A 24,091-nucleotide genomic window follows, 5' to 3' on the forward strand; every position below is an offset into this window, starting at 1 on the left:
GTGTCTAAACAAGAGGACCGAGGAGTGCAGCCAGCCAGCTGTGAAGCCACCACCTCTCCAAACCTGTCAATTATTACCAAAGCACCTGACGCACGAAGGCACAGCAGGATGGCGAGAGCCCCAATGACCCATCCGTTGGTTAGCAAGGGCGCATTAATGACTAAATACACCAAGTCTAATCAAGACAGTTTTGTCAGTTTAAAATGTGTGTTCTTCTTCAACCTAAACAAATCATCCAAAATGAAAAGGACGCAGGTGCAAACAATCTTAATCTGATCTAAGTACCAGCACCATTATCATACATCCTCAGCTGGCAGATAATCTCATAACAGACAACTCAGGGACATTTCTCTTTGGATTCAGAATCAGGTGCGGAGGGTGGGGGTGGGGGTGGGGTGGGGTGGAGTGGGGGAGGCTGGTTAAAGCCAAATCACACCGCTTCCTTATCTTCCTGCTCGGTTGCCAGGAAACTCATTGGTCATCCCATACGTGCAGCATCTGAACGAGTATCAGAGGAAGTGTGTGTGTGTGTGTGTGTGTGTGTGTGTGTGTTTGTGTATCATCAACCATGTCATTTCAGCTTTTACTTCACAATACTTCAGTTATGTGGCATGTTGTGTTGGTCGATCACATCAAAATCCCAATAATACACTTTTACAGTCGTTCAAATGTGACATAAGGTGGAAAGGTTTAAGGGGAAGGAATATTTTTGCAAGCCACTGTCGAGAGAAAACCTCTGAGTGCAAAGGGAGAACCTGCAAACTCCACACATCCCAGAAGCATAGACTCAAATCAGATACAGTCAAGTGCCAACAGTATTAACAGCATTTGAGAAATATTTTGAATTCCTGGAAGTCAAGCAGTTTGGAAAAGGATAAAATTCACATATTTGAAAGCAGTGATGTCAGACCAATCCCATCATATAGCTCATTAAAATAAGCATTTATTTATTTATCCTGATCTAATGTGTGCAAATCCTTTAAAGAGTGCTGCACACTTAGTTCAGAATTCACAACTATAAATAAATTTGCCTTTTTAGGAAGTCTCAGTGGGAAAGGCCATGACTTGCATCTTAAGAGCAATCAGGTTCTGGTCACGGTTCACAACCCGGACCCAGAACAAACACGCCGTGCAAGTTTTTCCATGCAGCCGAGCTGGAAAGTTCAAGCCTGAAGTGAATGTATGCATGAGCAGTGTAGAGCACAGCGAGAGTCACCCACAACAGGAAGAACTCCATCTATTGATGCTCAGCAGCCTGGCAGGACAAACAGTGGCCAGACTGTGTGTGTGTGTGTGTGTGTGTGTGTGTGTGTGTGTGTGTGTGTGTGTGTGTGTACACAATGTGACACACAACATCATATGCTCCTGACAAATACTGGACAAGCTGTTGATAGCGAGTGTATTAGCAGGGTTCTGGACTCTCTGTGCTCTGCTGCAGAATAATACCAGACAAATCTAAGTAGATAATGTATCATAATGATTCATCTGTCTCCTATACTACAAGTCTATACTCCTATACTACACATCACAGAACTAACACAGACACAGACACACACAGACACACAGCACCATGAACACTAGATATTCAGCTTTTCAGGTGAAACAACGTCAAAATTCTCAGATCCCCGAATCGACCAATAAATGGTCGATGGCCTCAGACAGATGTGACCAGTGACTTTAGAGCGTCAGCAGGTTGGACAGAATACAGAGAATAGAAGAGTCGTAGAAAGACAGAAGTGGACGTCCTTCAGCCACATCTCACACCGACTACGTCTTCACGGTGAACCGTCGCCATGTAGACTCGTGACTCTAACCCAGAACCACAATGACAGTTTCTGTTGTGGGATACCAACCAGTGGTTGGCTTTTGTTTCAATAAATGGAGACGATGAATTCTCCATCACACGCTTCTGCTTCAATAGCAAACTTTCAATCCTTTTAGGGTGTAGTGCCATTTAGCCAAATGGGCCTTGGTAGGTCAAACCAAACAGGCACGGGAAGAACTTGCAACCTCCGCACAGAAAGCCCCCCCCCCCCTTCATTTAAAACCCCTTTTATTCCAAAATGCTTTTTTTTGTAACTCGTAAAATAGAAAGATTTCTTATCATAATGCAACGTAGCTCTGCAGTGAAAACCTGCACACTTACCAGTAAGGAGGCGTGTTGCATTAACATACTAAAAGTCCGTTTTTGCACTGAGATGACTTTTTGGTGTTCATTTTTGCCCATTTTCAGTTTTTTCAACAGTGACTCCTTTATTTGCATTAGTTGAACCCCCCCCCAACAAACCACTTCTTCCCGGTCTTTGGAGCAAAATAAAGAGGAATCGAGTATTTCAGGTTTTATAGAGAATTATATTGATACAACGGAGGATCGGAGTGGGTGGATGTGAAGCCACGTCAGTGAGCGACACCAGTTCCTTCTACCAGCACGTACAAACCCCCAAAAAACTGAAGAAACACGAACTACAATCACTTCCTGCAGCAACTCTACATTTGAACAGGTTTCTGACATCGTGTGGGTTTTTTTTTTTGTTTCGTTTTTCTTAAAGGTTTTTCAATACATGGTAAAAAAAAAAAAAAAAAAGAAAAATATACAGAACTGTAAACATAAAACATGGTTTCTTTAAGGTAAAAACAACATGTCGTCACAAAAAGTCGTGGTTAATCTCTGTCTTTAAAAGTAGGACACAGAGTGAGATTTGATAAGCAATATTGCTTTATGGGAGCACTTTAATAATATCAGTGGGTCAAGGCTTCACAGCGTCCCCCCCCCCATCAAACACAACAACAGAACATGGAACAGACGGGAGAGACTATTTACAAGAACTGTTTTTTTTTTTTTTTTTTTCCTTTCTCATTTTCTGTTAAAATCCTTTTCTACTTAATGTGGCAAACATCATCACAATGCAACACAAAGCAACAACCCACAGTGGAGGAGGATGTACTGACGTAGTGCGCACCTGGTCAATGCGAGTGTGGAGGTTGATGTAACAGTAGGAGCATCGGCATATGAAAAATTTAAAAAGTTCAATGTCCACGTTTCATATTTTCTTTCCTGCGTCATTCCTCCATCGCTTCAGAGGAGACGTGGGTCTTTTTTTTTTATTTATTCTTTTTATTTAGCTCATCTTCTTCGCCCTCCAGCCTTCTTGCGACCCTACGAGCGGGAAAAAAAAATGTTTCAACAAAAAGGAAAGCTTCAATTCATTCCAAGTCGTTTGGATTGGCACTTGGATTTTTTACCTTCGGTGTGGGCTCCTCTTCCTGCTCCTCCTCCCCCTCCTCCTCCTCTTCCTCCTCCTCCTCTTCGCCCTCTTTGGCGGCGGGCGCCGCCTTCGATCGCCCGCCGCGACTGGATGGGATGAAACAGAGCGGAGACACACTGGATGTCACTACTTCAACACACAAGAAGGAGCGGCTCCACTCCTCCAGAGGCAGAACGCTACAGCCTGGTTTCACATGCTTTTATTTTTTAAATTGATTTCACATTTGGTTCGTCAAGTTTCCTTCGATGCGCTGGAGCGAGTCGTGAACAAAGTGTGTGATCACAGATCAAATTTAGAAAGATTGTCGGTAATCGATCAGAAATAAAATGAACTCTTCTGCATGTCTGACGCATTAAATAATAGGATTTAGCCTGGTAATGTTTTAAATGTGACAGCAAAGGTTTTGAAATAAAAGCTTATGTTATATTGATAATCTTCTCTCTTATTTTTAAATTCTGTTTATTCTGATTTCTTCTCCCTGCTGTTCCTATTCTTCTGCTTCAAAGTTAATTTGCTGTTTCCTATTTGCAGCCAGAAGCTGTTGAGGATCTTACGCTGGTTTCTTGGCTGCCGGCTGAGCTGATTTGGGTGGACGTCCTCTCCTCTTCTGCGGCGTGGACTCTGCTGACTCGGCGCTGTGGAGCAAAGCACACACAGTTTCGGCCTGATCCTCGCTGACAGAAATCGTGGCCGACTCGGTGCTGGCTATCGTTTTTCTCACCCCTGTGATCGCCGTGGCGTCCTGGCTTGCCGCCCTCCTTTGGGCTTCACCTCCATGTTTTCACTGCTCCCGTCTTCCTCCTCCTCTTCGTCCTCCGCCGGCGCCGCCTCCTCCTCGGCCCGCTCCTCTTCCTCCTCCTCCTCCTCCTCTTCGTCGTCGTCTGGTGGGGGAGCTGCCTTCTTGCGCCCTCTCCTGCCCTTGGCGGGGGTTTCCTGGCTGGCGGCGGCAGACTTGGGGGGCCTGCCTCGGCGTCCTTTCTTGGGAGGGCTGTTCTGCTCGTCCTCCGGCCGGTTGTCCTCGTCCCATTGGTCCTCCGGCTCGGCCGTGGCGGTCGTGTTGGCCGGGGCCTTCTTGCGGCCGCGCTTCGGCTTGCTCTCCTGGTCGTCGGTGGAGGTCACGCCGCGTTTGCGACCGCGCGGCTTTTCAATCTCCTGTAAGGCGGCAAATGAAAGAGAAACGGACGTTTAATCAGAGTCGAGCATCGGCACTGCAGAGGAACCAAACTTCAGCAATTTTCAAAAAAATTGCTTAAATCAATCCCACGATGAACACGACTCATCACCCACTACCTCCTTTTATGAGGATTACGCCCACCACCTCAGAAGCAAAACAAATGACATCAGATCCAGTTTTTACTTTTACAGAGTTTACCGTTTAACTCACCTGGACGAGTGTCTTCACCTGAGGAATCCCTGGACTGTTTTGCCCTGGTTGATGCAAGAACACTTGGTCGAGTATTCTCCCAAGTTAACCCAACAACCTGCCTTTTAGATCCGATTCCAACATCACTTTTTAAGTCATTTCATGGGTTCTTTGAGGAACAGCTTTTAAACATGGTCAACTGCTCTCTTCAGAGCCGGCCCTTTTAACGATTTTAAATGACATCAGGTGCAATCAAGACTCAACAGCTCACAGGCTTGATTTTATTGGCTCTTAGTGCTGCTTCTGACACCATTGATGTCAGGAATCTGGCCGGTGTCTCTGGTACTGTTTTTAAGTGGTTCAGTTCTTATCTCAAAGATCGACGCTTCTTTGTAAGTATGGATGAACGTTCCTCAGGAACCCATGAAGTCAGCTGTGGGGTTCCCCAAGGGTCGATTTTAGGCCCAATCCTTTTTAATCTTTACATGCTGCCACGAGGGGATGTCATCCGGAGACATGGCATCAGCTTCCATAGCTATGCTGATGACACACAGCTGTATGTGGCGGTGTCTCCTGATGACACAAAGCCAATTGATGCACTTCTTAACTGCATTTTAGATATTAAGTCTTGGATGGCAGCAAACTTGCTTCAGCTCAACCAGGACAAAACAGAGGTTTTAGTTCTCGGTCCTGAACGCCAGAGAGAGAAACCTTTTCCAAAACTGCTAGATTTTAACACATCTTCAGCCGTAAAAAAATCTGTGCGTGACTTTTGACTCTGAGCTTAACTTTATCTCACACATCAAAAATGTCAAAGACTGATTTTTATCACTTGAAGAATATAGCCAGAGTCCGCCCACTTCTCTCTTGTTTTTATCTCCTGTAGGCTTGACTATTGTAACGTCCTGCTCTCTGGGCCCGGTTGTCCAAAACTCGGTTATCGCTTAACCAGCTGTTAAATACATTTAACCGACCGTTAACTTTAACGGCACTGTTATGTTGTTGTTCAAAACTCGGTTAACTTTAACCGGATGTTATCTTGACGTTAAACTTAACGCACCGCCGCTAACTTTTTAACAGCGTGGTTAACTCTCACTATGGCGTTCACTGGCAGCGCTGCGTTCATGATGATAAGATGTTCCATGGACTTAACTTTGATATAAGTCAATACTGTAATGAAGAGTTACGCCTTCATGGAGCCCTGGAGTGGCCACAGAAAAAAACCCATAAATAATAATACACATATAACGTGCGGAAATTAGATTATAATTAGTAATCTCAAATGAATAACTCGAGACACCGAGTTACTATCTCGTTCCCTCGTATTATATTTTTTCACCAATGTCGCTTCAATCCTCTCAGTTGCTCCTGTTATGGAGCTTTGAGATCAAATAATGTGGACCACATAAGATATTGGTGTTTTCTAACTGAAGCATGTGAAATACAGACATGTTAAACTCACCTTCGTCCAAAAAGAGGATCAAATTCTCAGCAGCTCTGAATCACAGATTCCTTCTTTACCATAAATAAGTGAGCTTTGGGCTTATTTTTCAACATTTAGGCATTACATAGTGAATTTCTGCTCCTTTCACTTTATTTCTGGATGTGTCTGAATCAAATGCTTCAACATCAGGATGAATGGAGGTGTACAATGATAGAACGCAGCTCGACAGACGTTTCCAATGGCAACCTACGTAAAGACACCCTGATTCGAAAATTAAAGTTCTCTTTCACATGAAGCGCCATTAAAAGGCACATTTTATGGCAAAAGAAATCCAAGCTTTCATTTACAGTAGTATGTAGTTGTTTAGTAGTGACTGATGAACCAAAAGTATGGCTTCATTATAAAGAAGTGCTGTGGAGTGTCTCATAGCGGAGAGCAACACAGCCTCATACAGACCTCTCCCTTCGTGGCCACAAGTAAAGAATCTCGCGGCCAGAGTTTAAATGATCTCATTCCCTCGCTTTATTAATTTGAGGCAATGACTTATCTCGTTCCCAAGCGTTATTATTATTTTTCTCTATGGCCACGTACAGTCCACTTTCTATATCGTTCTCTCGGGTGAAAATTAAAAAAAGATGAGGCCGCATGATGCGTCATCCGATCATCCCAGCTCAGTTTTCATGTTCCACTTTAATATCCTGGTAGCAGCGTTGTTTGTCATGTTTTATGGTCGTTTTATAGAGGAGATAAAAACACTGCGCTGCCGTCCACCACAACGCTTAAGACAAAACGCAGAAGCACGGAGACTTGAAAGTGGGCGGAGCAGCGTCAAGGACGCTAACCACTGTTGTTAACCTCACAGTCAACTTTGACGGCGACGTTAACTAACAGGATGACTAACCATGTTTTAAACAACGCATATTTAACGGTCAGTTAGCTAACGGCGAGTTAAGGATTTAACAGGTGGTTAGGGCTTAACCAGTGGTTAAAATAACCCAGTTAGAACAACTGTGTCTGTGTGTGTATATATATATATATGTATATATATGTGTGTGTGTGTGTCTATTCCCTATTTATTTATCTAAAAATATCTACTTTATATTTTTAATATGAATCTGAATCAGGGGTCACTACACTGGTAGCCAGGTTCCCCACTGGTGGGGTGGTCCTGTGGGTTTCCCCGTCCCGGGCACCTGGTTGGTCCCCTACGTATGTTGTGAGATTCGTCGGTCTGCCCGGGCTGGGGGGGGGGGGGGGGTCTGTGGGGCAGTGTCCCTGTGGTTAGAGGCTGTGCTGCTCCCAGTGTGGACGCAGCCCCCAAATGTGGCCCTCTCCTCACCTTAGTCCTCAGTACCCTGCCATGTCTCCATACCACTAGGCATGTCTGCATGTGCGTGTTCACTCGTTTCTTAAATATCTATTGGATCTTTGCACTGTTTTTAAATCATGTTAAGCATTTTGTATTCCATTAATTGTATATAAAAAGGGCTGTATAAATAAAGTTGATTGGATTGATAAAAGCAGCCGCTGACGTGTTACCTGTGTAATTCCCACGCAACAAAACAGACTTTCCTGTATATGCTAGAAGCCGTCATTTATTGTAGTTTACACAGCTTGTGCTTGCACACTGTGTCTTGACTTAAATCCAGCAGGTTGTTTGCACAGTCGAATCCAAACACAGAGACTCTGATATTTATTACAGGCGGCACTCGACTGGATCGCGGCAACGCAGCGTTTTCGACTTGTTCGCAGCTCCTGTGTAATCTCAGGTATCGTTCCAGATTGTTTGTGTGGAGACGCTTCAGAAGAGAAGAAAACAAGTTCTCCAAACTATCAAGCCATTATAAATTGCAATGTTTGGCGTGAATTTTCACGCTGAGGAATGACATTACTATCAAATACTACTGAAGTTTAGACTATATTGACTCACTACAAAGAGGCAAGAGGAAATTTCCAGTGAAAAACGGATGCGATGAAGACTTTACAACCCGCAACGGGCCGCTTTACGAGGATTGAGACGCTGCAGCTCTGCAGAGAAGCTCCAACAGTCACAGATATCAGTTTGATCAGCCTGTAGGAAGATTTGTTACCTTGTCAACGCTGTCTGCGATCTTGAAGCTGATGTCCTCGTTCTCGCTGTGATCCATTTCTGTGCTGTCGTGCCTGAAAAAAAAAAAAAAACAGCCGCCGCCCATTGTAAATATTTTAGACACAAACAGAACAAACATTCCAGGTGCAGCAGGTGACAAGAAAATAGACAAAAACAAACCAAACAATTCATTCTGGATGAGTAAATATCAAACATCTTGGTTTAATGTGCTTTGAGGCACTGTGGGTTCACTGATAAGAGTACAGCAGCGTCTGGATGTGGAGGTATTGTCGTATCGATGACCTCAGGAAGTGGACCCTTCTTAAAAAGAGGTGTTTTTTAAATTCTTAAATACCTGGTCTTGCTGCGTTGTGGAGAGCCTGGGTTGGAGTTGGTGTCGTCGTTACTGGCCGTCTCCATTCGAGAAGCTTTACTCTGGAGCTGTTTGCCCGCCGTCGACAGCGGCTTGTTCACTGCACCCAACACGTTGGCTGATTTAGGCTGGGGGAGGAGGACGGAGTGACGAGGTCAGTTTTGTGTTTCTTCAGTCAAAAAATAGACAGTTAAACTCCCAAGTTGCATTGGCTGTCTTAAGTGACATTCACCTTTCCTGGTGTGAAGAAAACCTTCATCTCTGGAGGGAGGTAATTTTTCGTGTTGCTGAAATTCTGAAACAGACGGGGGATTCGTCGTCAGAGAGCTTATTTGTGCCGATCATAATGTCTTCAACGATTCAGGCTGATGGACGTCGATTTGGTGTTCATATACTGACCTTGTCTGGTTTGGTGAAGAAGCGCGACGGCACTACAGGGTCTTTCGGGGACTCCAGGCTGTAGGTGGTGCTCTTCGACATTATAATGTTCATGGCTACGTCACACACCGTGTAGAGTTTCTACACGAGACCAAAACAAAACACGTGCAAAACTGTAAATGTCAGTTAGAGGTTGTGAATGAATCGGCCTGGACGTGTGTCGGGTACCTCGTTAGTTTTGGAGTCACCGGGAGCCTGGGCGTCTTTCGTCTGTTTGATGTTTTCTACCATTTTTCTGATGAAGGCGTGGCTGTTGTTCTCATTCTTGGCCATGATGATCTCAAGGACGAACCACAGAGCCCTGGCAAAGACAAACAGGCTCAGTATCAACACAGAACTTTCCATTAGAGAGAGAATTTTCTAACGGCTGCTTTTTATATTCCTGAAGATTGTCCCTTTAATTCTTTGGAGAGTGCAGATGTCGTTTAGGAGTAATGGCACTAATACACTGAGCGCCCTCAAACAAAAAAAAAAAAAAAGCAATATTATTCTATGTTTAGTTTTTATAGCCAACAAAACCAACTGACCCTCCTTGAATGTCAAAAAACACTCACATTTTCCCACAGACTGAATTTTAAGCATAATTTACCAGCCCCCCAATTACTTACTCTTTAATTTCCTTGAGCTGCTCAATGTCCTGCACTTTCACATAGTCTGGGTCATGAGCCAGAAGGTGGATGGCGTAGGGCACCACGTACTCCGGCAGCAGAGAGAAGAGCTTGTCTGTTGGTATCGACAGCGGAAAAATCACAAGGATGCAGAAGTCGGATACAAGAACAGGAACGCTTTTGATTTCGGTGTTGCGTCATTGGCACAAGAGTTGTGGCTCACCAATCAACTTCGCTCATGTGGCACATTTTACAGGTTGATTAGTTTCAATGATAAATAATAATCTGCCATCAATAGTAACGGCAGCCATGTGAGATGTTCAGGGTAAAACGAGGCCTTGATCAGCAAACCCTGGGATTTTACCTCTCCTAACGATACACCAAGTATTCACGCTGGCATTGTGGCTTTAAATTACTTTTGGTGATTGGTCTTGACTGCTTGAGCAATCTCAATGGGCTTTACATGCTCCGTCATTCAGCAGCTTGCTGAAAAAACAACAACACACTGACACTTGTTCAGGAAGTCCTTCTAAATGATAAAATAAAAAACAAAACAGAAAAACTATCAGGCTCTTTACCGCTGATGGCAGCATGCTGTTTGAGGTACTCTCTGCGTATGTTGACGTTTTTCACCAGACACTGGCGAGCGTGAGCCCTCCTCTCCTTCACAGGGTCCTTGGCACACAAAGCAAACACGGCCATGTATTCCAGCGGCAGGCGGAGGCGGCACAGGCCCCGGTGGAGCTTCTGGGAAAAGCACTGCCGCACCTGGTAGCACTCGTCCTACATGGAGCAGCAGACACGCAGAGAGCAGAAACGATGACGAGGAGGAGGAAAATAGTGAGAAGAGGAGACAAGAAAAAGATTTGTCGTGCTTCCTACATTGATGACGAGCGCACACAGCTGATATTGCTCCAATGTGATGATTTCATGGTAGCAGGGCTCCTGAGCCAGCTTCAGCAGAGCGCACGCTGCCGCCAGCCGCAGCCTCGACATGTCAGGTTTACTGGAAGACAAGAGTAAACAAACAGACTCATTAATTATCTAGAAATATGCTCATCATTAGAGCTCCACATCCCCCAAGGCTCCAAGACGCCCATTAAAATTCAGCACTTCAGTGAAAATTACAAGACGAGAGTCTGAAAACGGGACTGTTCTCAGGTGTTTTTGAACTTACCCCATCCTGCCCTGCTCCGTTAGGTCGCCGTCGCTGTGTAGGATCGCCGTCAGCATCCTCAGGGTGGAGTTACCCGACTTGCTCTGGTTGTTCTTCACTCCTAACAACCACCGCACCATCAGCTTAATTCCCTGGATCTGAACCGAGAAGAAAGCAAGCGCAAAAAAGTCAGATCTTATTTTGATGTGTGCAGATCTGTTTCTGGAACACACTGTATTTCAAAAATACTACTACTACTAGTAGTAATAATAGTAATACCTTGGCTTGAGTCTCGGGGGACACCTCATCATCAGGAACCCAGAGTTTAGTTGTCTTCTTGCCGGGAATCTGAAAACATCAATGATTCAGTGAGCTAACTTCATTTCAAACATACGGTGGGTACGGAAAGTATTCAGACCCCTTTAAAATTTTCACTCTGCTTCATTGCAGCCATTTGCTAAAATCAAAAAAGTTCATTTTATTTCTCATTAATAAAACACTCAGCACCCCATCTTGGCAGAAAAAAAACAAATGTAGAAAGTTTTGCAAATTAAATAAGAAAAACTGAAGTATCACAAAGTCATAAGTATTCAGACCCTTTGCTCAGTATTGAGTAGAAACACCCTTTTGAGCTCGTACAGCCATGAGTCTTCTTGGGAATGATGCAACAAGTTTTTCACACCTGGATTCGGGGATCTTCTGCCATTCTTCCTTGCAGATCCTCTCCAGTTCTGTCAGGTTGGGTGGTGAACGTTGGTGGACAGCCATTTTCAGGTCTCTCCAGATATGCTCAATTGGGTTTAGGTCAGGGCTGTGGCTGGGCCAGTCAAGAACGGTCCCAGAGTTGTTCTGAAGTCACTCCTTTGTTATTATAGCTGTGTGCTTCGGGTCATTGTCTTGTTGGAAGGTGAACCTTCGGCCCAGCCTGAGGTCCTGAGCACTCTGGAAGAGGTTTTCTTCCAGGATATCTCTGTACTTGGCCGCATTCATCTTTTCTTCAATTGCAACCAGTCGTCCCGTCCCTGCAGCTGAAAAACACTCCCATAGCATGATGCTCCCACCACGTTTTACTGTTGGGATTGTGTTGGGCAGGTGATGAGCAGTGCCTGGTTTTCTTGACACATACCGCTTAGAATTAACGCCAAAAAGTTCAATCTTGGTCTCATCAGACCAGAGAATCTTATTTCTCATAGTCTGGGAGTCCTTCATGGGTTTTTTGGTAAACTCTATGCGGGCTGTCATATGTCTTGCACTGAGGAGAGGCTTCCGTCGGGCCACTCTGCCATAAAGCCCCGACTGGTGAAGGGCTGCAGTGATGGTTGACTTTGTGGAACTTTCTCCCATCTCCCTACTGCATCTCTGGAGCTCAGCCACAGTGATCTTTGGGTTCTTCTTTACCTCTCTCACACGTTTGCTCAGTTTGGCTGGACGGCCAGGTCGAAGAAGAGTTCTGGTCGTCCCAAACCTCTTCCATTTAAGGATTATGGAGGCCACTATGCTCTTGGGAACCTTGAGTGCTGCAGAAATTCTTTTGTAACCATGGCCAGATCTGTGCCTTGCCGCAATTCTGTCTCTGAGCTCCTTGGGCAGTTCCTCCGACCTCACAATTCTCATTTGCTCTGACATGCACTGTGAGCTGTAAGGTCTTATATAGACGGGTGTGTGACTTTCCTAATCAAGTCCAATCAGTTTAAATTAACCCAGCTAAACTCCAATGGAGGAGTAGAATCATCTCAAGGAGGATCAGAAGAAATGGACAGCATGTGAGTTAAATATGAGTGTCACAGCAAAGGGTTTGAATACTTATGACCATGTGATATTTCAGTTTTTCTTTTTTAATAAATTTGCAAAAAGTTCTACATTTTATTTTTCTCGGTCAAGATGGGTTGCTGAGTGTGCATTAATGAGAAAAATAATGAACTTTTTCAGCAAATGGCTTCAAAGAGTGAAACATTTAAAGGGGTCTGAATACTTTCCGTACCCACTGTATCTTCATACTATACCAATAAATACATTTCAAATTGTTGCCATTTCAAAAATAAAAATGTCTGAGCTGAACTGTTGCAGGTGAGAAATGCAAAGATGTGGATATGGTGAAATATCAGTGTCCGCCCCCTTTATCATTTGTATGATTAAACTCCTGTGACTGGAATGTACAAAATCAAGTGTGTATCGTAGCAGCTACATTATAGAGAAAGAGTGTACAGCAGAGTAGTATTATTATAACGTTATTTTAGTTATTGAAGTGATGAGCTTTTGATTCTGCTGTAGAATGATCTACAATAAGTTTCTGCTGGTTGAGCTTAATTTCCTTTCTTGATATTTTGCCTTATGTACACTCGTAATCTGACACTGCATGAACAAAGAGTTTGGCTGCTCTTCAGTAGTGTGGCCACTTATTCAAGTTAACTTATCTCATTAGAGAAGCTAAACATGTTCTGAACATGTCGCCGTCGACCCCCCGCTCCCTCCAATGTGTGCATGCGCACCCTGTCGTTCATGAGCAGGTCCTTCACGATAAAGTTGGCGACTAGAGATTTGAGCGGCGCTGCAAACTGTTCTGGGGCCAGCTGGGCGAGGTGACCCAGGGTGGTCAAAGGAGTGATGAGCTGCTCCAGGTTAGCAGGGTCCAGGCCTTTGTGCAGGGGCTGGAGAAAAAACAAACAACAACAACAACAACACATTTCAATGCTTTTATCGAAAAATAAGACAAATTGACTGGGATCTTCTGTTGTATATTTTGGCTTCACACAAATTTTCTTTGGAGAATGGTTTCCGCCAGTATGAGCTCAAAAAGAATCAACTGACTGACCTCAAAGATCTGGGCGAAGTGTGTGTCCCTGTTGCTGAACATGGCGTTGATGCAGTGGATGGCGTACTTCGCCTGGCGAGGAGGGCCTCTCTTCGCTTTGGCCTGCAGGACCGGCATCAAAACACTGGCGAGGTAACGGAGAGGAGAAAATCATCAACAAACAGCAGAGAGCCTCAGGTTTTAATCCTGGTACGTCTTCCACGACATACAGTGATCTACACGAGATCAAGAAGTGAGACGTACGATTTGATGTGTGGGAAACTCTCCTCCATCTTGCTGCCCGTGTTCTTGAAGATCTGCAGCGCCGCCTCGGCCACCTTCTCGTCATCCATCTTCAGACAGCCCAGCAGAGACTCGAAGGTCTCCGCGGAGTGGAACGACACCGGGTGGGTGAACGACAGCACCTGTGAGGGGAGAACAAACAAAACAAAAGGCTTAAAATAATCACGGAAGCACAAAATTAGTGAAGATTTGAGAGATCTTTCAAACGTATTTATAGAAGCTGCGATAACAGCAGCTTGCAGACCCACTACTGGGACAAAACAGCAGGAGAGACATTATCAGCAACCAAATATTAATATCTGCCATTCTTAGAATTCACTGCGCCAGAACAAAAACAACATATTTAATCAACTGATTACACCACTGTTTAGAAGCTTTCATTTGTAATTTCCTGCTAATATTCTGCCTGAAAAATGGTTTTCATTCCTTTTTTTTTTTTTTTTTACCTTTAGTAATTCCAGTCCGGCTCTGATGGCCTCTTCAGTGGGAACGCCCTCCTCCTCATCGTCAGCTGTTCCATCTATAGATTTGTTTACCTGCTTTATCAAAGCACTGATTGAGAGCAGAAAAGAAGGGTTAACTACTGCAGAATTTGTGTTTAAAGCATTACTGAAGCTTATATTTTAACGCACGGACCTGATGGACTCGGTGTCGATGTGCACCGGAGCGATCCGCTCCAGCAGGAACTTCACCATCTCCAGGAAAGGATTGCTGGGCTGTTTGGGGCTGCCCAGTTTTTTAGTGATGTCTCGCTGAGAAGGTGAGAAGCACAGAACGTATATCGATATAAATAACAGAAAAAAAACCACGATCATCACATAGGATTGATTATTAGTTAGCAATCCAGAGCATATCTATTAAGACACATAGTGATACTTGGACTCCATTATGGAGATTATTTATTCAGTGGCTTTGTAATGGATTAATTGTAATTTACTACAATCTTCGTGTTTTTCAATCTAGAGTGATTTTGGTAGATAAATTAATCTAGAAATAAATTTGCATGCGTATGAGAACAAGTTTTCTTTTTTATCTTTTCAGTGTTGAGTGTTGTATAAATATAACAGCTTGATGCTGCATGCATTGGGGCAATAATATCAGTCATCCGTTTCATGGATCACATGGCAGATTACAGTTTATTCTGAGGCGACGCTCTGTCGTATAGCGCACATTTCAGTTTTTTGTTTTTTTTTAAACTTCTAATTTAACATCCAGTTGCACTGTTTTTCTTGGTCATATTGTCAATGTTCTAATTTTTACTCTATTTTGTGTAATATGTTTTGGCAATTATTCTCTATATTTCATTTTCGGTGACATATGAGCAAACGAGACAGAAATTTGATTCCACTGTGTCTTGTATGTACAGCAGAATTGACATTAAAGCACTTTGACATCTGTTAGTCTGCTGCTGATCGAAGCGTTCCACATTTCACAGTTGTCGCTGCTGCTGTTGTTTTTGTCATTTATACACTTCTTGTCTCTTTCTCTCCACAGCAGTCCAGTGACCTGACCAATAAATCAATAGAAAAAAAATCTATTAGGTCCACAACAGGAAGCGTCTGTCAGACCCTTCCTTCGCAAAGAGCAAAATGTTTTGGCACTCTGATCCATCTCACTGAAGGCTTTAAGCCTGCCGGACAGGACACATAGAAAAACAAAAGTTTCCAGGTGGCTGTTTGTTGTCTGATGTGTCAGTGTGATCTATAAGAGTAGAGCAAAGTTAAATACAATGATTGGTGGAAATAGTTTTAAAAAGTTGCATTAAGAGTTTAGATACTTTCACTTGGTGAAATTTTATCTTCAGTTTTTTGCAGTGAGGTAAGCAATAGGACCCTGAAATATATTGCACTGCGTAAGAGGTGTGAGTAAATAGGATTTTGAGTTGAAGCACATTTTGTTTTGAGATAAAAAATGTGTCATTCTTGTGATGGATTACTCAAAATAAGAAAAAATATAAATTGTCTGATGACTAATGTGAAATCTTACACACAAGATTTTTAAACTTTGATTTATTTGCTTGGTTTTAATTGAAGCCACAATAAGCCAAATGTATTATTTTTTTTAAGCACCAAGGCCTTTTTTCTTCGATTCAGAAGCAGCTCAACTGCAGTCTTTGTTAAATGTTCACATAAATGGTTCTTTGTAAACACACCAACTTTGTACAAATTTGATTTCATGCAACTAATATAAAGATAAACTTCCCTCTCCCCCGAGTTGCATTAGACAAATCAGTCCAGCTATGAATGAGACAACATGACAGCATCAATTAGAGGACACTTCATGTCTCGGCTCAGCACTCACCACGCAGACCTCCGCCTGCTTGCAGGAACAGGACGGGCTGACCAACGTTTCCAGCTGATCTCTGATCCGCTCGTCATCGTCGAGGACCTGAGACAGCTTCTTCACAAAGTCCTGAGCCTTCCCCGGGTCGGGCAGGTTCTCTACACAAACACAGGCGTCAATATTAAATAGCACTGGGATATGGATATGGCGTATATCTTAATTATAGTTACTAATATTAAATTCCACCAACTGCTTCTTTAAAGGGGGGGGGGGGGGGGTGTCTTACTTGTGATCACCATAACTTTGGCAAACACAGCCTTGGTTGATGCTTCAGACTGCGAGAAACAAAGTAGATGAGTTTAAATATCTGTGATTAAAAAAGCATTTATTCGTTCATCTGCTGGAAGCGTTAATGGCTACCTTGGGTTTCTTGACCAGGTCCAGCAGATCTTTTACATGATGTCTCAACAGATTCTGGCACTTCCACATCTCGTTTAAAGCCCTGTGTGAGAGAGAGAGAGACGCCACGATTAAAGAACGTCTCGGCACTAAAATAGAGAGATAAGCTGCTACTTAAAAAAAAGAAAAACACTTACTTGACGGCATTTGTGTCCAGGGTGGCGTACAGGTAGTAAAGACACTTCATTCTCTCGGTGGTTTCCAGGTTGTGAGGAACCATGTACTGAGCAAAAACACGCTCGACCAGCAACCTGAAAGTACAGAGTCAACATTTAAAATGTGTTTGCTTTTCATTCAGTTGGCGATTTGAAATTGATGTGACTGTTTGTAGGCCAACGAATGAACTCTACTTTATAACAGGATGATTTGTGTTTAGTCCGGACATGAACTCAAATGAATTCATAATTAACAGGACATTTGTGCATGTAACGGGAGTTGAATTGTCATGGATTTCAGTTTGTTGTGCAAGCACTATTTACACAATGTGGCCATGTTTACCATTAATGCAATAATACACATTCACAGTTTGCTATAATACAGATTTTCCAGTTGGCAACAAGCAGCTCCACTGCAGCAGAGTGATTTAAAGACACTGCGTATCACACATTTTGGTCCTTCAATGTATTTTCCTCATGATATTTAATATTTTCCTGACAGCAACATTTAGGAGGACGACTTTCCAACAACCTCCCAGAGAGGCAGTGGCGGCTACCTCACGTTGACAAACAATAACAAACCACATTTGTTGGGGCTCTGAGTGACGCAATGCTGCAGTGTGGCGCCTGGCTGCTCAACCAACAACAAGTCCCACGTACACCTTTCTCCTGAAACGGTTGCAACTGCTCTACATTCTGATGCCCCGAGGCGACTGCAGGCAATCAGGCTGGCATCTATTCTTCCATTACTCTGGAGAAACGTCTCTGCGCTTTGGATTCTCACTCACAAAACTGATTTGACTGCTGGTGTGTGAGGCAGGTGATGCGGTTGACTGAGTGCCTGCCAAATAAATCTACGTTTAGCCGCTCGTCCAACAGTGCAAGACAAATCCATCAAACAAAATGAAGTGCTCAAATCTCAGTTCCATTACCGGCAGCAGTGTTTTGTTCGATGCTTGCAGACAAGCTGCGAAGCGAAGCTCGTCAGTATCTTTGAGGATACAGGTTTAAATACTTTACACCGACACCCTGGTATTAAAAGCTTCATTCAAATTCATCAGGGTCTTTTGAGTTCCTCCCCAAAAGAAACATCCCATACACACAAACCTGTCATCAATGCTGTTCTGGTAGTAGATATGGAGCAGCTTGTCTTTGATCCAGGAAATCTGTTTAGAGGCCTCCCTCCCTCCTTCGCCCTGCAGCGAGTACTTCCTGTAGATCGATGCCAGGCCCATCATAGCCTCCTTACGTACACGCCACTTACAAGAAAGGGAAAAATTTGTTTCAAAGAAAAGGAAAAGGGGAGATATCTCACACACACACACATATATATATATATATATACATACATTATCCTCATAAAGCACTTCATTGTATTTTGAATGTAATAAACTGAAATTAAATGATGTTTTGCTTATATGTCAATTTATATTTTTTAATGTCAGGATTTCTTCCCACTTTCATCATCAATAGAGGTCATGGTTATCACAATTACAAATATAATAGGAAACTGCAGAGTTTCAATAACTAGTCTAAAACTGAACTGACAACAGAAAGCATATTATATAATAATAAACTTTGTTGCCCAGTGGAGTTTTTCAAAGGAGCACAAATTTTACACTTTAATATGGCACCAAACAAAATGTCGTAATATTGTGTCATCTAAACCGTCCATCACATGGTTTCAGTCTTAAACCAAAAACAATGATCATTTTGTTGTGAAGATAAACTGAAGTTTGTTCAGATCAGTTTTCAAAGTTTAATCCTTCGATTTCGATTTGCACAAACCTTTTACTAAGCCAAGACAGGAAATACTGTTGAATAACTATTTCAACTGGTTTGCATTTTAGGCTTCTTGTATTAAAAGTCACTGTCAAGTAACATCATTTCATGTATTATTCATTGTGCTTAGAGTCAGTGCACAGCGCGCGCTCCATAACAACATATTGGCGGTCTACCCTCGAAATAATTAAACATGACGATTACGGCCTTCATTTAGGTTTTTGTTTACCATCATCCAACTTTATAATGAGCTTTGTGAAGAACTTTAGTGAAAAACAGACCAGGCGTTTATTTGTCAAGAAGAGTTGTGGAAACCCAGCAACTGGAACAAACTGGAAATCAGCTTTTTTGGGATGTTTAAAAGGTAGATAAACTGTAAAGAGGACCATACTTATACAAATTACAATCTGAAAATGTAACAATGATAAAAACCAGTCATGCAAACAAAGCTGCAAATTCAGTCAAGTTCTTCATTTTTACATTGTCTTGCTGTCAAAAATACAAATATGGTTTAATTAGTAAAGAGACGACATGTTTTAGTTAAAAAAACACAAAAAAACCCTGACAAATAATAGAAAGCTTCTTCCCAGAAATCATACATCAGCTATAATAATACTAATAATGATGATGATGCAACTCCTCAGTAGAGTTTCAATAGTTTGAAAGTGTGGCCATATTACTCGCGGTCTAAAATTAAAAGAGGTGTATCCAATTTTGTCGTGAAGGCAAACTGTGCGTGCCTCATTGCCTTCATGACAAAATTAGATACAGCATGACGAGGATGAATGGGAATATTCAGACATGAAGAGAGAGGTGATCTGTGTAATTAAATCCACAGAGAGCGCAAATTAAGACCATCAGCATTATTTTGTGTGTAAAATTCAGAACGTACTGAAATTAGATTTCTACTTAAACAGGAAGAAGCCAAAAAGTCTTCTTTTTTTTTCTCCACACACATTGGTACAGCTCATTGCGACAGTGTCTCAGCAGACACTTGCTGACTCACATTACATTTGCCCACTTACTCTCTTGTCCAGAGTCCGCTCCTTTACGAAGTTCAGCAGTGCATCATTGACTAGAGACAAGTCTTTCTTGGCAGCGGTTACAATGGAGACAATGACATCATGGCGAATGGCCTCCTCGGGGTCATGTGATCTGACCCTCAAGTACTCTGGGAAAGAAAAGAGTAAATGTGAGGGGTTGTGAGAGGATGAGTCCACCTACTTGTACTATAGACAGCTGCTTCTCATTTCATCGAAAGTGAACAATAAAGTAGTAAGCGCTCCAAATTGTGACGTCATCTCTGCATGGAGGCAAATCATCTTGCCACTACCAACAATGGCCGACATGCTGCTACATTTATCATTATAAAGACATTCTTCCAGTAAATCAGTGCATCCCGTTAACCTGTGAGGTCTTTGGCCAGGTCTGGGTGGTTCATGAGACAGTGACTGGCAAACTTAACACACTCCAGTCGAATAGGCACGTGGATGTCATTAAACCTGTGTGTAAAGAGAAAAGAAATAATATGAGTAATTGTTATAAAAAAAATAAAAAATAAATAAATAAAAAAAAAAGTGAGGAAAACAAAACAAGCCCCGTGGCACAAAGAGTCCAAATTTTAAATGCAAAGTCACAAATAACAGGTCACTTTGTGTCTATTATTTCAGTGAGAGAAACTGTTAGGCTGAAGCTTTGTTAAACCAAGTGGAGTTTCAAAAGTGTAAAAATTGTAAACAAAATTGTACGGAATAAGATATTCAAATCTAGCACTGCGAATACTAACTGCAAAAGTAGTAAGAATATAATGTAGTTTTATTTGGGAAATATATCATTTAGACTTCATGGTCTCTGAATGTTTTTAGGAAGACATTTCGGTCCCTCAAGACTTTCCCAACCCCACTAAATTAGTCCAGCAAATCTAAAAAAGTGGACCACAGTATATGATGTTAATATTAAATTGAAAGTCTTTGCTTCAGATTGAATTTAAATACACTTCATTGCTTTAAAACGTAAATTCCTAAATAAATTTAAGATAGTGAAATGTTTATTCTGTTCATCTGATGCAATTATTTCTTCAATTTCACATGATCACAATAAGAAAAAGCATAAACTTTTAATTAGACGTACTTTTCTTGACCCTCAACAAGTGTGAACGTTTGTATAAGAGAAACAAGGGAATTTCACATATCACGTCATTTTTAAGGACATTTGATCCAAAATAGTGTAATTGACCAAAGATACATCTTCCATTTACATGCATATTTTTACAGTAAAGTTTTGATGTTAATGTAAAGTTCACTAACAATACGTTTCCTGCATCACAGATTCCATGATCAGAGAGGTGATGATTCCTGTGTTTTTGTCCACTACCCTTATTAAGAAAAAAAAAAAAAGTAGAACCTCGAGTGACCAAATGTTAATTTTTATTGAAAAGTTGGTGACTGATTGGTTTGTGGGTGGGTTTATTTTCTCTCCCTCCTCCTCTGTCTGCTCTCAGGTGTGATCAACTTAATCGCCTGCCCCTGTGGCTCGTGGCGTGTCGTCTGAACTGGCCGATCATGGCCAGCAACACTCCTTATAAAAAGGACCACTCCTGCAGGAAAGGCCGGTCTTTAGTTGATCTTTGTCGCATGTGGGTGTGTTTGTGGAGTGCTTCTCTCTGTCAATTTGCCCGAGTGGTTTGTAGGGTGAGGTGTGGACTTGGGTAAGTTTGGTGTACCCTATACACTTTTCACTCAGGTAGGTATTCTGTTGTTAAAAACACGAGGTTATTGGGTTGGTGTCACCATTGTATTTACTTTGAGTTATCCACTGTTTTTAGATAAGTCAGCCAAGTTTTTGTTTAGGTCTTGTTTGATTTCGGTAAGGGATAGCAAGGCCTGGTTTGATTGTACTTACAATTTTTGTTTGGCACAAACCCCGGTCCCAACCTCCTCCACAACTATATTGTCTAGTTTAGAATCACGAATGATTTTTCTTTTGACACTCCACTTTGACTCCTTTCACTTTTTATTGTCATGTTACGTCTCAGATTTTTCCACCCAAGTGGACGTAACATTGACATTCTCGTTTGAACCCCCATGAAAGTATCACACTGGGTAAAAGGTTCATTTTTCAAAGTTTGCGGATGCCAGGGCTCCGACACAAACACCCACCTGCCCAGGTAACACTGCCAGAGCGGTTTGTTCTGTGCAGCCAACTCGGAGTCCTTGGCTCCGAACATCTTCGCCAGCAGCTTCACCACCTGCAGCCTCTCGTCATTATCATTACTCTGCAGACGGAGAGGAGGAGAAGAAGAAGAGAGAAATGATGCACTGAAACTGGCTGAGCCGAACTGACTGAGGAGCCAAAGTCATTTCCATTAACTACACTGAAAACACTACGACCATCTTCATAACACTATATGGTAGCAGTATTCTTTAGGCATTGATCTGGTTTCAGACCGAGGCAACGGGAAGCGAGGGACAAAAGGAGCCGAGGTAAGAAGAAAGAGGGTGCAGTGATGAAAGGAGAAAAGCGGGGTTAGAGAAGAAACAAGGAAAAGGAACAGATGAAAGTGTAAGACGGAGAATGAGAGTCGGAAAGAAAGAGTGCGTGTGTGTTTGGAGTCTGTGGTGGGGAGATTTTATCGCAGCTATTATTTTGAGGAGACAGCAGTGATCTACACTCCCTCTGAACAGTTAATGAGCGTTATCCATCAGTGGGATGCCTTTATGAGACACTGCAGAGGCAACATTATGCTGACTGGCTCACTGCTTTATCATTCTAATATGAATCAACAAACCTGCAGCGAGAGTAAAAATGTGCGTAATGGGTCAGACAATTCAGGTTTTCGTGTATGTAGGAAATGTATCACATCATTATTAACATTGCAGCTGCATCCTTAACTACAACTAATCCCAATTACACAATAAAAAAAAAAAGAAAAAGAAGAAAAGATCTGATTGTCGTGTCAAATGCCCTGATGAAATGCAGTAAAGGGAGCGGCGCGAAGCTACCACACTAACGACGTGGCAGTTGTAAGGCACGTAACGGCTCATTTACTCATGAATTACTCATTCGGTAAACATCTCATCTGAAAACACACAGAAGTCGATTGAACGTTTTAATTAAAGCAGACGCCGCTTTCCGATACCTTGAGCTTAAACTCCAGCTGTGGCAACACGGAGAGCAGCAGGTGGCTGTCGATGTTGTAAAGCTCCAGGATAAGATCAAAAACGTGTTCAGACAGATCGCTGACAGACGTCTTTCCCAACATCAGCACCTGGTTGAAAAACTGTGGAAGAAGGTGGAAAAGGAGAAAGATTACGGATACATTTATATAAACAACTACATTTCTTCCTTTTGTTTTCTCAGGGAAAAAAAAGTTTTCAGATGCAGTCTTTGTGAAATACTTATATTCAACTTCTTTTCTGAAGTCAAAGGTGAAGGCAGAGGGTAACTTTAGTAGAGCTGAGAGGAATTCATTATTTTCATCCAAGAAAGCCTCTGCTCAGTATGGAGTCCTCGAGCAGCAGAACAGTCTATGCATGTTTTTCAGCCATACTGTATCTTCAAAACCACATAAGATCGGCTGCACTCCGCTTTCATCATATAACCTCTTAACTAATATTCAATGCACACCACCTGGGTTTGCTTCAGTCTATAGAATGTTAATATTACACTACAGTTCAAAAACACAAAGGCAAACTTGAATTTAAATGGGCTCAAAGATCCCGCCTTACGTTGGTGATATAAGGTTCAATAGCCTGCGCGGTCCTCTTCAGCAGAGCTTTGGCCAGGTCGTACGCTTGCTTGTTCAAATTCTAAACAGAAAGAGAGAATGAGTTTGAAAAGAGCAGATTCAACTAAACGAGACATAAGTTGAGGTGACAAAAGCAGCACAGATTGTAAAAAAAAAACAAAACAAAACTGGGTAATGTCCATCATTTCTTCTTTACCCTGGAGGTCCATTAGCAGACACAGATGTTCACACACTTTGTGCACCAACCTTTTTTACTTGCTTTCCCTCGTGTCGCCTGCAGGGGTCTCACTGAATTACAGGATATGGATCTCACTCTCCTGAATAACCCACTCAGTTCAAGTTGTCCCTTAACTATGCAGTCTCCATTGTTCATCCCCCCCCTCATGCTTGACCTTGTGTGTTAAACTTCATCATAAAACGCTTTCTTCTCATTAAACCAATACGGACATTTGTTTGGTTCTGTCCTTCATGAGAATGGACTCGTGCGCTGTACAGACCTTGTGTGCGGGCACCAGGTTGACAAGAACCGTGTCCAACAGCTCCTGTGATACAGTGTCTCCCTCACAGATGATGGAGCTCATCAGGTCCACCATATGCATGTGCACTTTCTGGTTGTGGCCGTTGCTAGGGAAACAAGGCACAAAAGAGAAAAGATGTAACTACACATTCAATGTCAAGCACCAATTCATAGCGGAGCAGTAACATGGACCACGAGTAATCTGATTAAACATTGATCAGATTAAAGTTGCCTGTAAACACAATCAGAGTTCATGTAAATCCCAAATCAGAAGGTTTCGGACTGTCAAGAGTTTATTTGCATGTCTGTTATGCAAC

General features: G+C 42.5%; 1 protein-coding gene across 1 annotated transcript in view; it reads right to left on the reverse strand.

The window, feature by feature from the left end:
• Positions 1-3,063: 3,063 nt before the first annotated feature.
• Positions 3,064-24,091, reverse strand: part of pds5b (PDS5 cohesin associated factor B) — a 33,661-nt gene continuing 12,633 nt past the window's right edge. Inside the window, exons 6-35 of the mRNA XM_080482763.1 lie at positions 23,755-23,881; positions 23,238-23,318; positions 22,649-22,789; positions 21,669-21,784; positions 19,918-20,012; positions 19,536-19,681; positions 17,836-17,987; positions 16,711-16,824; positions 16,535-16,616; positions 16,401-16,449; positions 16,133-16,272; positions 14,468-14,583; positions 14,278-14,383; positions 13,793-13,953; positions 13,550-13,673; positions 13,227-13,385; positions 11,017-11,085; positions 10,759-10,895; positions 10,464-10,587; positions 10,160-10,364; positions 9,582-9,696; positions 9,142-9,274; positions 8,935-9,054; positions 8,768-8,830; positions 8,518-8,663; positions 8,164-8,236; positions 3,988-4,418; positions 3,821-3,901; positions 3,244-3,352; positions 3,064-3,157 (exon numbers count right to left, since the gene is read on the reverse strand). Coding sequence (XP_080338889.1) covers positions 3,125-3,157; positions 3,244-3,352; positions 3,821-3,901; positions 3,988-4,418; positions 8,164-8,236; positions 8,518-8,663; positions 8,768-8,830; positions 8,935-9,054; positions 9,142-9,274; positions 9,582-9,696; positions 10,160-10,364; positions 10,464-10,587; positions 10,759-10,895; positions 11,017-11,085; positions 13,227-13,385; positions 13,550-13,673; positions 13,793-13,953; positions 14,278-14,383; positions 14,468-14,583; positions 16,133-16,272; positions 16,401-16,449; positions 16,535-16,616; positions 16,711-16,824; positions 17,836-17,987; positions 19,536-19,681; positions 19,918-20,012; positions 21,669-21,784; positions 22,649-22,789; positions 23,238-23,318; positions 23,755-23,881 — 3,748 coding nt within the window. The 3' untranslated portion in view covers positions 3,064-3,124. The remainder of the gene's footprint in view (positions 3,158-3,243; positions 3,353-3,820; positions 3,902-3,987; positions 4,419-8,163; positions 8,237-8,517; positions 8,664-8,767; positions 8,831-8,934; positions 9,055-9,141; positions 9,275-9,581; positions 9,697-10,159; positions 10,365-10,463; positions 10,588-10,758; positions 10,896-11,016; positions 11,086-13,226; positions 13,386-13,549; positions 13,674-13,792; positions 13,954-14,277; positions 14,384-14,467; positions 14,584-16,132; positions 16,273-16,400; positions 16,450-16,534; positions 16,617-16,710; positions 16,825-17,835; positions 17,988-19,535; positions 19,682-19,917; positions 20,013-21,668; positions 21,785-22,648; positions 22,790-23,237; positions 23,319-23,754; positions 23,882-24,091) is intronic.

The sequence above is a fragment of the Lipophrys pholis genome (genome assembly GCF_963383615.2).
Source record: "Lipophrys pholis genome assembly, chromosome: 16".
Classification (NCBI taxonomy): Eukaryota; Metazoa; Chordata; class Actinopteri; order Blenniiformes; family Blenniidae; genus Lipophrys; species Lipophrys pholis.